We start from the raw sequence: 13,770 nt of genomic DNA on the forward strand, positions 1-13,770 counted from the left end.
TAAAGAATGTCCAGCGGGAACTGTACCTAATGATGATTTGACAGAATGTGGTAAGTGGATACTGGATAAACCCACGATGAGATTCTTATCTGCAATATTCTTATCTTATTAATTTCTTTTCAACTCTCTTTCAATGAGATATCTTATTTATGATTGGTACCACTCCGCAGATGAATGTGCAGCGGGAACATACAGAGACGCACGCATGTCTTCCTGTGATAGTTGTGATGAGAACTCTGTCAGTACTGCAGGAGCATCTTCTTGCACTACTTGTAATGCTGGAAGGGTAGCTAATGATGATTCGACAGAATGTGGTAAGTTGATAAACCTACGATGAGATTCTTATCCCATTATTCTTATCTTATCTTATTAATTTCTTATCAATTCTCTTTCAAAAGAGATATTATCTTATTCATGATTGGTACCACTCCACAGATGAATGTGCAGCAGGAACATACAGAGATGCAGACATGTCTTCCTGTGATAGTTGTGATGAGAACTCTGTCAGTACTACAGGAGCATCTTCTTGCACTGCTTGTGATGCTGGAACTGTTGCTAATGATGATTCGACAGAATGTGGTAAGTTGATAAACCCACGATGAGATTCTTATCCCCACTATTCTTATCTTATCTTATTTATTTCTAATCAATTCTCTTTCAATAAAGATATTATCTGATTCATGATTGGTACCACTCCACAGATGAATGTGCAGCGGGAACATACAGAGAAGCAGGCATGTCTTCCTGTGATAGTTGTGATGAGAACTCTGTCAGTACTGCAGGAGCATCTTCTTGCACTGCTTGTAATGCTGGAAGGGTAGCTAATGATGATTCGACAGAATGTGGTAAGTTGATAAACCCACGATGAGATTCTTATCCCCACTATTCTTATCTTATCTTATTTATTTCTAATCAATTCTCTTTCAATAAAGATATTATCTGATTCATGATTGGTACCACTCCACAGATGAATGTGCAGCGGGAACATACAGAGAAGCAGGCATGTCTTCCTGTGATAGTTGTGATGAGAACTCTGTCAGTAATGCAGGGGCATCTTCTTGCACTGCTTGTAATGCTGGAAGGGTAGCTAATGATGATTCGACAGAATGTGGTAAGTTGATAAACCCACGATGAGATTCCTATCCCCGCTATTCTTATCTTATCTTATTAATTTCTTATCAATTCTCTTTCAAAAGAGATATTATCTTATTCATGATTGGTACCACTTCACAGATGAATGCGCAGCGGGAACATACAGAGATGCAGACATGTCTTCCTGTGATAGTTGTGATGAGAACTCTGTCAGTACTGCAGGAGCATCTTCTTGCACTGCTTGTAATGCTGGAACTGTAACTAATGATGATTTGACAGAATGTGGTAAGAGGATAAACCCACGATGAGATTCTTCTCCCCACTATTCTTATCTTATCTTATTTATTTCTTATCAATTCTCTTTCAATAAAGATATCTTATTCATGATTGGTACCACTTCACAGATGAATGCGCAGCGGGAACATACAGAGATGCAGACATGTCTTCCTGTGATAGTTGTGATGAGAACTCTGTCAGTACTGCAGGAGCATCATTTTGCACTGCTTGTAATGCTGGAACTGTAGCTAATGATGATTCGACAAAATGTGGTAAGTTGATAAACCCACGATAAAATTCTAATCCCCACTATTCTTATCTTATCTTATTTATTTCTTATCAATTCTCTTTCAAAAACAAATTATCTTATTTATGATTGGTACCACCCACCAGATGAATGTGCAGCGGGAACATACAGAGACGCACACATGTCTTCCTGTGATAGTTGTGATGAGAACTCTGTCAGTACTGCAGGAGCATCTTCTTGCACTGCTTGTGATGCTGGAACTGTTGCTAATGATGATTTGACAGAATGTGGTAAGAGGATAAACCCACGATGAGATTCTTATCCCCACTATTCTTATCTTATCTTATTTATTTCTTATCAATTCTCTTTCAATAAAGATATCTTATTCATGATTTGTACCACTCCGCAGATGAATGTGCAGCGGGAACATACAGAGAAACAGACATGTCTTCCTGTATTAATTGTGATGAGAATACTGTCAGTAATGCAGGAGCATCTTCTTGTACTGCTTGTGATGCTGGAACTGTAGCTAATGATGGTTCGACAGAATGTGGTAAGTTGATAAACCAACGATAAAATTCTTATCCCCACTATTCTTATCTTATTTATTTCTTATCAATTCTCTTTCAAAAAAGATATTATCTTATTCATGATTGGTACCACTCCACAGATGAATGCGCAGCGGGAACATACAGAGACGCACACATGTCTTCCTGTGATAGTTGTGATGAGAACTCTGTCAGTACTGCAGGAGCATCTTCTTGCACTGCTTGTAATGCTGGAACTTTAGCTAATGATGATTCGACAAAATGTGGTAAGTTGATAAACCCACGATAAAATTCTAATCCCCACTATTCTTATCTTATCTTATTTATTTCTTATCAATTCTCTTTCAAAAAAAAATTATCTTATTTATGATTGGTACCACCCAACAGATGAATGTGCAGCGGGAACATACAGAGACACACACATGTCTTCCTGTGATAGTTGTGATGAGAACTCTGTCAGTACTGCAGGAGCATCTTCTTGTACTGCTTGTAATGCTGGAACTGTAGCTAATGATGATTTGACAGAATGTGGTAAGTTGATAAACCCACGATGAGACTCTTATCCCCACTATTCTTATCTTATCTTATTTATTTCTTATAAATTCTCTTTCAAAAAAGATATTATCTTATTCATAATTGGTACCACTCCGCAGATGAATGTGCAGCAGGAACATACAGAGAAGCAAGCATGTCTTCCTGTGATAGTTGTGATGAGAACTCTGTCAGTACTGCAGGAGCATCTTCTTGCACTGCTTGTGATGCTGGAACTGTTGCTAATGATGATTCGACAAAATGTTGTAAGTTGATAAACCCACGAAAAGATCATTATCAGCAATATTCACTTGCCAGGCATCCTTTCAAAAGAATGCGTGGCAAGTGAATAAATAGACTCCTCTTTGATTGCATGTAAACTATGCAGAGATAAAATTATCAGTAACAATGCAATGAAAATTTTGCAGTTTTGGGAGAATGCTCAGCGGGAACTGTAGCTAATGATGATTTGACAGAATGTGGTAAGTGGATAAACCCACGATATGATTCTTATCTGCAATATTCTTATCTTATTAATTTCTTATCAATTATCATTCAATAAAGATATCTTATTTATGAATTGTACCACTCCGCAGATGAATGCTTAGCAGGAACATACAGAGATGCAGACATGTCTTCCTGTGATAGTTGTGATGAGAACTCTGTCAGTACTGCAGGAGCATCTTCTTGCACTGCTTGTAATGCTGGAACTGTAGCTAATGATGATTCGACAGAATGTGGTAAGACGATAAACCCACGATGAGATTCTTATCTCAAATATTCTTCTCTTATTTATTTCTTATCAATTCTCTATCAATAAAGATATCTTATTCATGATTTGTACCACTCCGCAGATGAATGTGCAGCGGGAACATACAGAGAAGCAGACATGTCTTCCTGTGATAGTTGTGATGAGAACTCTGTCAGTACTGCAGGCGCATCTTCTTGCACTGCTTGTAATGCTGGAACTGTAGCTAATGATGATTCGACAAAATGTGGTAAGTTGATAACCCACGAAAAAATTCTTATCGCCACTATTCTTATCTTATCTTATTTATTTCTTATCAATTCTCTTTCAATAAAGATATCATATTCATGATTTGTACTACTCCACAGATGAATGTGCAGAGGGAACATACAGAGAAGCAGACATGTCTTCCTGTGTTAATTGTGATGAGAACTCTGTCAGTACTGCAGGAGCATCTTCTTGCACTGCTTGTAATGCTGGAACTGTAGCTAATGATGATTCGACAGAATGTGGTAAGTTGATAAACCCACGATGAGATTCTTATCTCCAATATTCTCATCTTATCTTATTAATTTCTTATCAATTCTCTTTCAAAAGAGATATTATCTTATTCATGATTGGTACCACTCCACAGATGAATGTGCAGCAGGAACATACAGAGACACACACATGTCTTCCTGTGATAGTTGTGATGAGAACTCTGTCAGTACTGCAGGAGCATCTTCTTGCACTGCTTGTAATGCTGGAACTGTAGCTAATGATGATTCGACAGAATGTGGTAAGTTGATAAACCCACGATGAGATTCTTATCCCCACTATTCTCATCTTATCTTATTAATTTCTTATCAATTCTCTTTCAAAAGAGATATTATCTTATTCATGATTGGTACCACTCCACAGATGAATGTGCAGCAGGAACATACAGAGACACACACATGTCTTCCTGTGATAGTTGTGATGAGAACTCTGTCAGTACTGCAGGAGCATCTTCTTGCACTGCTTGTAATGCTGGAACTGTAGCTAACGATGATTCGACAGAATGTGGTAAGTTGATAAACCCACGAAAAGATCCAATTAAACAAATAATCAATTAAACAAATAATCAAAGTTTTAGCACATTTTACAGCATAAAATTTAAACAAATGAAAACATATAATGCTCTTAGTGGTAAATGGCCGTTTGTTCTGAGCTGTATGATTTTTTGACAATCAACTAGCGGGGCAAGGAATGTACTGGCTGGTAGCTTTTGTACACACCAGAACGCTAGTCTGGTTGATTAGTGACCAAATTAGAGGCGTTGATAGGAAGGCATTATAATTTGTGGGTGTAAGAGGGAATATTTGGCATGCATTATTCTAGCAGCTATTTTGTAACAAATGGTCTTTACGATTATTAAGGACGGTAAGTATTTTGGGTGTTCAATACTAAATCATGGCTAAATGTCTAAGTGGGGGTTTAAATTTAAGGGAGAAAAAGAAATGAATATTGGGTTATAATATTAATCATAGAAGTCAACCCTGATATAACTATTGTACTAAAAATTTGATCATTATGCTTAGGGTCTTTATTAGAATTCAAATTGGATACAAAAATAGGATCTCTTTACACTACACTTACTCACTCACACATCACATTTAACTTGACAGAGGAATACGCTGGCAGAGTAAGTCGATTTGGTCATGAAATTTTGGAGGTCAGGTGGAATCCCTGCAGGAGCCTACGAAAATTTAAGGTTACAAATATCAAAGTCTTTATTTGTCCAGTCATACACGGCATGACAATGCTGGTTGGAAAGTAGTGAAGATTTCAGTTTGGATTTCAGGCAAGAAATACTAACAGAACAATCAAAGATTTTAAGGTTAGGGGTTATTATATTCCATATTTTCGTTGACCTCGTGTTATGGTTGTCTGGGGGATCCGGTTTATTGATAATAAGCATTGGTTTCCTGGAAGAACGAGAATACTCTTCGTACATAGACATAGGAGTAGAAAACTTCATGATCTTGAATAATTCTATGTAGCTATGGTAAGTATAAAGATTTTGTACAGTGAGTATCTCGTTGTTTTTAAACAGAGGTTTAGTGTGCTCCTTTTTATAAAATTTACTATCAAGTTTCTGGTCAGTAAATGGTCTGGTTCGAACACACGTTTTGAATTTATCCAGGTAGGCTGCTCTATCACCAAACAGGACCCTCAGACAGTACTTCTGTGCAGTGAATATTGAGCTTATACGATTTTTAGCTGCCCCACCCGTGCTGATATGCAGTACGACAGATGGGATTCAAAAAGAGTGTAGTATAACTGTCTGTGGAGAAATTCTGGGAGGGAGCAGCGTAGACGACACAGAGTTGAGGTGGCATGGTTAAGCTTTCGTTTTAGGGCTATTATATGTTCTTCCCATGTTAGATTTTCGTCAATGACGACTCCTAAAAATCTAGCTGACGTTACTCTTTTGATGGGGTAGTTGTCTATATTCATTATGAATTCTTCTTCAACGTTTGCTTCAGTACGTGACTTAGGTCTAAAGTGAATGTAGCAGCATTTTGACATGTTTATGTGAAGCTTGTTAGCCCGCATGTATGTTTGAAGGTTTGAAAGTAGGGCGTTGCTGCGTTCATATGCTTCTTGTGCAGTTTTACCAACAACAAATATGTTGGTGTCATCCGCAAAGGTGACAAACGATCCCAAGCTAGAGCTATTAGAGATATCATTTATGTAAAGTAGGAATAAAAGGGGTCCGAGAATTGACCCCTGGGGAACCCCAAATTTTATTGGAAGTAGGTCAGACTTTTCTCCTACAACATCAGTGTACTGAAATCGATTAGTTAGGTAGCTCTTGATCAGATCGTTTGCCACGCCACGGATGCCATACCTTTCTAGTTTGGTAAGTAATGTTGAGTGATCTATAGTATCGAAAGCTTTGCTGAGGTCGATGAATATGCCTAACACATGGTGCTTCAATTTGATGTGCTTAGATATGAGGTCAACAGAGTAGTTTACTGCATGGGAGGTTGAGTGCGATTGCCTGAAACCAAACTGAGTCTTAGATATTATTCCCTGAGAGCTGACAAACGAATAAATCCTAGAATATATGATTTTCTCAAATATTTTGCCAAATATGGACAAGGTGGATATAGGACGGTAGTTTTCTATTTCTTCTGGATTACCTTTTTTGAAGACGGGTGTGATTCTGCCAGTCTTAAGTATATCAGGGAATATACCATTTGACATAAGTTTGTTTAAGTATCTGCTGATAATTGGTGCAATAACGTGGGACGAAGTTTTAATAACGGTTATGGGAATATCACTGGCCTTTCCATTCTCGAATTCTTTGATTATTCTTAGAACCTCCTCAGGAGTGCTGTCCTCTAACATAATAGATCGAGAGTTACTAGGGCTAAGGAAGTCATGGAATGTTTTCATGGGGAGAATTGGAATACCAGAAGACAAGTCAGTTGTGATAGTTTCATTGAGCTTGGGAGCAATTGATACAAACCAGGAATTAAAACCATTGGCAATTGCTCTCCGGTTCAAGATTCTTTCATTATTGATGATGAAAGGTGGTTTGGTTGTTTTCTTTCTTTTGCCCCTAAGCTCATTTATTATCTGCCAAGTTTTCTTACTGCTTTCAATGTTTTTATAGATTTCGTTACAGTAATAGGAGCGTTTGGCTGCCTTTATGATACCCTTAAGCATCCTACGATAGTCACTAAATGTCTTATAAAGAAGGACATTGCCAGATGGATCTTTATTTGTTACTGTATCTGACCATTCTTTACAAAGCTCATGTTTTCTGTCGATTGAGAGGATGATTCCATCTGTAATCCAAGGATTAAGCTTTGGTGTTCTTTTGGTCGTTTTCGGTACTTCTAATTTACAGTGCTTGTCAAGGGTGGATTTGAAGCAATCGACAAATTCGCAAAAATCTGAAGATTGGGACAGCTGATTCACCTTCACCTCAAGGTCAGAAACAAAATTTTTAAGCTTGGCACTTGAGTAGTCGTAGTAGCGGACATGTTTTTCATTGTTCTTATTTCTTGGGGCCGGGGTTGAGGTGAAGGAGAATATGAACGTGTGTTCACTTAATCTATCCTGAAGTACACCAGAGAGCAAAACATTATCAATATCACTAACTAGGATGTTATCTATACACGAGTTTTTACAATTAGGCCGGAAGTGGGTAGCAATTGAGATGGATGGATACAAACCATTACTAATTATAGTGTCTTCAAATAACTGGTTGTGTGACGAAACTTTGAAGAGGTCTGAGTTAAAGTCGCCAAGCAAACGAAAGGGCTTGCCGGATATCTGCTTAGCAATGGTTTGTAAAGTTTCACAAAAAGCCTCAAGGCAGCCACTAGGGGGACGGTATACAACTCCGTAGACAACCCCAACACCAGTGCTATCAGTGATTTCAGCGAATAAGCATTCAATGTTTACAGTACAGTAGGATAACTTTTCTAGGACAACAGTGTTAAGGTTGTCTGAGACATAAAGCGCAACCCCAGTGCCCTTTTTCTTATCTGGGAGGGTATTTTGGGAGGGTATTCCCTATATGTAATATTCACTTACCAGGCATCCTTTCAAAAGAATGTGTGGCAAGTGATAATAGATTCCTCTTTGATTGCATGTAAACTATGCAGAGATACAATTATCAGTAACAATGCAATGTAAATTTTAAGTTGATAAACCCACGATATGATTCTTTTCTGCAATATTCTTATCTTATCTTATTAATTTCTTATCAATTATCTTTCAATGAAGATATCTTATTGATGATTTGTACCACTCCGCAGATGAATGTGCAGCGGGAACATACAGAGAAGCAGGCATGTCTTCCTGTGTTAATTGTGATGAGAACTCTGTCAGTACTGCAGGAACATCTTCTTGCACTGCTTGTAATGCTGGAACTGTAGCTAATGATGATTCGACAGAATGTGGTAAGTTGATAAACCCACGATAAGATTCTTATCCCCGATATTCTTCTCCCATTTATTTCTTCTGAAATTTTTATAGGACTGGTCCACAGTGTGAACAGATTCCAGATTTATATCTTTTTAAACTGATATTTAATAAATGATTAAAGGAACCAATTTTAAAGTTGCCATATTAAAACCTTTAGGCCCAAAAATATACCCATTATACTCACTCAAAAACAACTCTAAATCAGTAGGCTGTCACTCTGTTAATGCACCACACCGCTCCCTCCACTGCACTAAAAGTTATACAATAAATTCTACAATCCTTATTTTGTATCGTGATGGAGACCAGTGTCCATACAAAACATTTACTAGGTTGCCGTTTGGTGTGAACAATAGCGAACAGCACGCACACTCCTTTGCCCCGTCAACCTATATCTAATCTATTTAAAGAGTGACAACCATACTACACATTGAATTAGGATTCCTTTGAATATCAAATTGATTTATTGTAAACTTGTTTACTCTGTAATAAATGGCATAAAATTGAAATTTTTGTTTAACTGAAATTTTTGTTTAACTGAATAAAGATGTCTTATTGATGATTGGTACCACTTCACAGATGAATGTGCAGCGGGAACATACAGAGAAGCACACATGTCTTCCTGTCTTAGTTGTGATGAGAACTCTGTCAGTACTGCAGGAGCATCTTCTTGCACTGCTTGTAATGCTGGAACTGTAGCTAATGATGATTCGACAGAATGTGGTAAGTTGATAAACCCACGAAGATATTCTTATCCACACTATTCGTATCTTATTTATTTCTTATCAATTCTTTTTCAATAAAGATATCATATTTATGATTTATACCAATGCAATCCGCAGATGAATGCGCAGCGGGAACATACAGAGACGCACACATGTCTTCCTGTGATAGTTGTGATGAGAACTCTGTCAGTACTGCAGGAGCATCTTCTTGCAATGCTTGTAATGCTGGAACTGTAGCTAATGATGATTCGACAGAATGTTGTAAGTTGATAAACCCACGATGAGATTCTGATCCCCACTATTCTTATCATATTTATTTCTTATCAATTCTCTTTCAAAAAAAGATATTATCTTATTCATGATTGGTACCGCTCCACAGATGAATGCGCAGCGGGAACATACAGAGACGCACACATGTCTTCCTGTGTTAGTTGTGATGAGAACTCTGTCAGTACTGCAGGAGCATCTTCTTGCACTGCTTGTGATGCTGGAACTGTTGCTAATGATGATTCGACAGAATGTTGTAAGTTGATAAACCCACGAAAAGATCATTATCAATCAATATTCACTTGCCAGGCATATTTTTAAACGAATGCGTGGCAAGTGAATATATGGGCAATTCCACGATAACGGTAACCAGTAACAAAATAATAAAGTTTGGAGGTGGTTTGGGAGAGATAGAAAATCTTGACCATATTTTCAGGGGCAAAAAACCGTTTGTTGATATCTAGCCTAGTTTAAAAACTGTAGCGCGTCAAAGTTGGCTTAAATTTAGTGTATCTTTAGTGTGAATATCCAGTTATTTTCCGAAAGATTTTAGGGAGCTTTATTAATCGTAGAATTCAATATTTTATCCTGTATATCAACCTAGTGGGCTTCAGATAGAAGGCCAGCCTAATTTTGAGGGCCAAATTTCTTTACTTTTTGAGTGTCTTATGATCAAATTTTTCCTCTTCGCGTGTGAATTACGCTACCAAATAGTGAAAAATGTTTTACTGTGGCTACACTATAAGTCTGTTTGATTCGAAACTCTCTCTCTAACGGCAACTTTAGTCATCTATAAAGGTCAGAAAATTTCATTCGTTTTGTCACACTGGAAGTGCAAAAAGTAGGGGTAGTGTAATTCACAGGTAGCGTAATTCACAGCTTGGTAGTGTAATTTACACAGCGGAAAATTAATAAAACAAGTGGTTTAAATGCTTTGTTGTGAAATAAATTGTACTTTCAATACTTCCTGGGCAATTCTAGGGACCTATTTTCAACAACTGCCTGAAAGTGTTGGTAATTTTATCGAAATTAGGGTTCCGCCAGGGCAAAATGTGCCACTTTTAGACCTTAAATCGCAAAAATAATGATTTTTAAATGGATTAGGACATCAAAATTGATTTGAAAGTGTTTTATAGTCACTGTTAGGTCTGGGAACACTTATTTGAGTAATTTAAAGGCTTATTTTCAGAAAATATCAGCAATTTGGGGCTAAAATTACTTTATTTTCTTGTCACGTAACTAAATTTTGCTCAAAAGAGCAGTGTTTTTGCCCCAAAAATTCTAATTTTTATCGAAAACCATGTATAGAGGTATCAAATTAAAGCTCTTGATGACCTCTTCACATTAAAAACACAAAGAAGTAGTTTAGAATTGATATAAGTGATGAAATGGTCTAAAAATGGATTCAAAAAGTTCTAAATTTCACCCAATTTCTGTCTAATCATGAACCTTTGACTCTTTGAGAGCTCATAAAAAATCATGCCACAATATTACACTGTACATTTTTCTAGGGTTACTCTAAATATTCTATACTTACAGATAAATCAACTTATAGATGCTTACCAAAGTTAATTTGCAACTTATTTTTGTAGTTTGTCCTAAAAAATGGCAAAAAATTGCCAAAAAATGCAATTTTTGACAAAAAATGAGGTTAAATTAATATTTGAGGTCAAATATCCATTTAATCACTCTAAAAACCTTTTTAAACGTTATTTTGGGGCAAGATTATCTTACAACTTGTATCCCATTTGCAAATAGTTCACTATAGTTCAAAACTTGTTAAGTATTAAAATGTAATTGTCAAATAATACGGTGAACTTTTCTACAGATAGTAATCATTTAGGTTTGAATCTGTACAGCTTCTTGGCGGTTAGATCAATAAAAGTATGTTAGGATCAAACTTTCATTGCGATAATATAATCTATTTGCTTCATTTTTTCAGTTGTTGCAGTATGTGAAGCTGGAAACTTCAGTAATGGATCTGCAACCTGTTCTGAATGTAAAGCTGGAAAATTCAGTGCTGCTGGATCTGCAACATGTTCTGAATGTGAAGCAGGAAAATTCAGTGCTGCTGGATCTGCAACATGTTCTGAATGTGAAGCAGGAAAATTCAGTGCTGCTGGATCTGCAACATGTTCTGAATGTGAAGCTGGAAAATTCAGTGCTGCTGGATCTGCAACATGTTCTGAATGTGAAGCAGGAAAATTCAGTGCTGCTGGATCTGCAACATGTTCTGAATGTGAAGCTGGAAAATTCAGTGCTGCTGGATCTGCAACATGTTATGAATGTGAAGCAGGAAAATTCAGTGCTGCTGGATCTGCAACATGTTCTGAATGTGAAGCTGGAAAATTCAGTTCTGCTGGATCTGCAACATGTTCTGAATGTGAAGCAGGAAAATTCAGTGCTGCTGGATCTGCAACATGTTCTCAATGTGAAGCAGGAAAATTCAGTTCTGCTGGATCTGCAACCTGCTCTGAATGTGAAGCAGGGAAGTACAGTAATGTTGGATCTGCAACCTGTTCTGAATGTGAAGCAGGGAAATACAGTGCTGCTGGATCTGCAACCTGTTCTGAATGTGAAGCTGGGAAATATAGTGCTGCTGGATCTGCAACCTGTTCCAAATGTGAAGTAGGAACATTCAGTGCTGCAGGATCTGATTCTTGCAGCACTTGCGGGATAGGAAAAGAAACTAACACTGATAAAACCAATTGTGGTGAGTATTGGGATTTGAACTGTCACCTAATAGTTGTTACTTGTTTATATGATTTTATCGATCAATATCAAATCAGAACTTGAAAGGTAACGTCCAGATTGATTAAGTGCAATATTACTCAGTTACAAGAGCCATTCATAATCAGGGTAATGATTTATTTTACAATAGAAATTGAACCAACTGCAGGCAACTGTTGTTGATAACCTTTCTACTTTCTAGTGTCCTGTCCGGCGGGTACCTACAAAGACAGTTCTATGGCAGGAGCATCTTCTTGCACTGCTTGTAATGCTGGAACTGTTGCTAATGATGATTCGACAGAATGTTGTAAGTTTATAAACCCATGATGAGATTCTGATCCCCACTATTCTTATCTTATTTATTTCTTATCAATTCTCTTTCAAAAAAAGACATTATCTTATTCATGATTGGTACCACTCCACAGATGATTGCACAGCGGGAACATACAGAGACGCAGACATGTCTTCCTGTGATAGTTGTGATGAGAATACTGTCAGTACTGCAGGAGCATCTTCTTGTACTGCTTGTAATGCTGGAAGGGCAGCTAATGACGATTCGACAGAATGTGGTAAGTTGATAAACCCACAATAAGATTCTTATCTCCGATAATCTTATCTTATCTTATTTCTTATCAATTCTCATTTTAATTAAGATATCTTATTTATGATTGGTACCACTCCGCAGATGAATGCTTAGCAGGAACATACAGAGATGCAGACATGTCTTCCTGTGAAAGTTGTGATGAGAACTCTGTCAGTACTGCAGGAGCATCTTCTTGTACTGCTTGTGATGCTGGAACTGTAGCTAATGATGATTCGACAGAATGTTGTAAGTTGATGAACCCAAGAAAAGATCATTATCAGCAATAATAATAATTTTTAATTTAATTTTAATTTAATTTGTAAAGTTCGTAGATTCCTCTACAGGGTCATCGAATAGTTCGACCGCCCTTGTTTTACAGTACACTACATTGTAGATGTTCTGAAGGAGTATCCTAAGATTCTTGATCTTTTGGCACAGGCACCCCTCCTCATTTAACCCTCAATCAAGTTTCCTATCATTCGGCTGAGTCGACCGAGGATCTCACATAGATACAATGAATCCTTAGCTACTCCCTAGACTGAGTGAAACTGGGATTCGAACCCTGAACCTTCTGTACAGAAGGCGGAAGCTCTAACCACTAGGCCACCCAGCAATATTCACTTGCCAGGCAAATTTTCAAACCAATGCGTGGCAAGTGAATATATATTATATAGACTCCTCTTTGATTGCATGTAAACTATGAACAGATAAAATTATCAGTAACAATGCAATGAAAATTTTGCAGTTTTGGGAGAATGCTCAGCGGGAACTGTAGCTAATGATGATTTGACAGAATGTGGTAAGTGGATAAACCCACGATATGATTCTTATCTGCAATATTCTTATCTTATTAATTTCTTATATTTGTATAAAGATATCTTATTTATGATTTGTACCACTCCGCAGATGAATGCTTAGCAGGAACATACAGAGACGCACACATGTCTTCCTGTGATAGTTGTGATGAGAACTCTGTCAGTACTGCAGGAGCATCTTCTTGTACTGCTTGTAATGCTGGAACTGTAGCTAATGATGATTCGACAGAATGTGGTAAGTTGATA

At 37.3% G+C, this 13,770-nt stretch overlaps 2 protein-coding genes and 1 long non-coding RNA gene across 3 annotated transcripts; all 3 read left to right on the forward strand.

Moving 5' to 3' along the window:
* Positions 1-205: 205 nt before the first annotated feature.
* LOC134823960 (proprotein convertase subtilisin/kexin type 5-like) lies at positions 206-1,928 on the forward strand. Its single transcript, XM_063835556.1, has 7 exons — positions 206-314; positions 436-579; positions 702-845; positions 968-1,111; positions 1,234-1,377; positions 1,497-1,640; positions 1,762-1,928. The coding sequence occupies exons 1-7, from the start codon at positions 206-208 to the stop codon at positions 1,926-1,928; spliced, it is 996 nt and encodes a 331-aa protein (XP_063691626.1).
* Positions 1,929-2,585: 657 nt separating this feature from the next.
* Positions 2,586-4,243, forward strand: LOC134823961 (endosome/lysosome-associated apoptosis and autophagy regulator 1-like). The gene is made up of 7 exons (XM_063835557.1): positions 2,586-2,694; positions 2,817-2,960; positions 3,123-3,176; positions 3,291-3,434; positions 3,549-3,692; positions 3,811-3,954; positions 4,077-4,243. Exons 1-7 carry the CDS (start codon positions 2,586-2,588, stop codon positions 4,241-4,243), a joined length of 906 nt encoding a protein of 301 aa, XP_063691627.1.
* Positions 4,244-4,449: 206 nt separating this feature from the next.
* On the forward strand, positions 4,450-13,745 carry LOC134824121 (uncharacterized). The gene is made up of 3 exons (XR_010161350.1): positions 4,450-4,486; positions 13,455-13,508; positions 13,616-13,745. It is a non-coding gene; the product is annotated as an uncharacterized LOC134824121 (long non-coding RNA).
* The last annotated feature ends 25 nt before the right edge of the window (positions 13,746-13,770 follow it).

The sequence above is a fragment of the Bolinopsis microptera genome, chromosome 12 (assembly GCF_026151205.1).
Source record: "Bolinopsis microptera isolate Bmic1 chromosome 12, MBARI_Bmic_1.0, whole genome shotgun sequence".
In the NCBI taxonomy this organism is placed as follows: Eukaryota; Metazoa; Ctenophora; class Tentaculata; order Lobata; family Bolinopsidae; genus Bolinopsis; species Bolinopsis microptera.

Coding starts and splice junctions, on each gene's coding strand:
- LOC134823960 (XM_063835556.1), top strand. CDS start 206: ATGTCTTCCTGTGATAGTTGTGATGAGAACTCTGTCAGTACTGCAGGA. Junction 580..701: donor TGATGATTCGACAGAATGTG/GTAAGTTGATAA, acceptor ACCACTCCACAG/ATGAATGTGCAGCGGGAACA. Junction 1,641..1,761: donor TGATGATTCGACAAAATGTG/GTAAGTTGATAA, acceptor ACCACCCACCAG/ATGAATGTGCAGCGGGAACA.
- LOC134823961 (XM_063835557.1), top strand. CDS start 2,586: ATGTCTTCCTGTGATAGTTGTGATGAGAACTCTGTCAGTACTGCAGGA. Junction 2,695..2,816: donor TGATGATTTGACAGAATGTG/GTAAGTTGATAA, acceptor ACCACTCCGCAG/ATGAATGTGCAGCAGGAACA. Junction 3,177..3,290: donor TGATGATTTGACAGAATGTG/GTAAGTGGATAA, acceptor ACCACTCCGCAG/ATGAATGCTTAGCAGGAACA.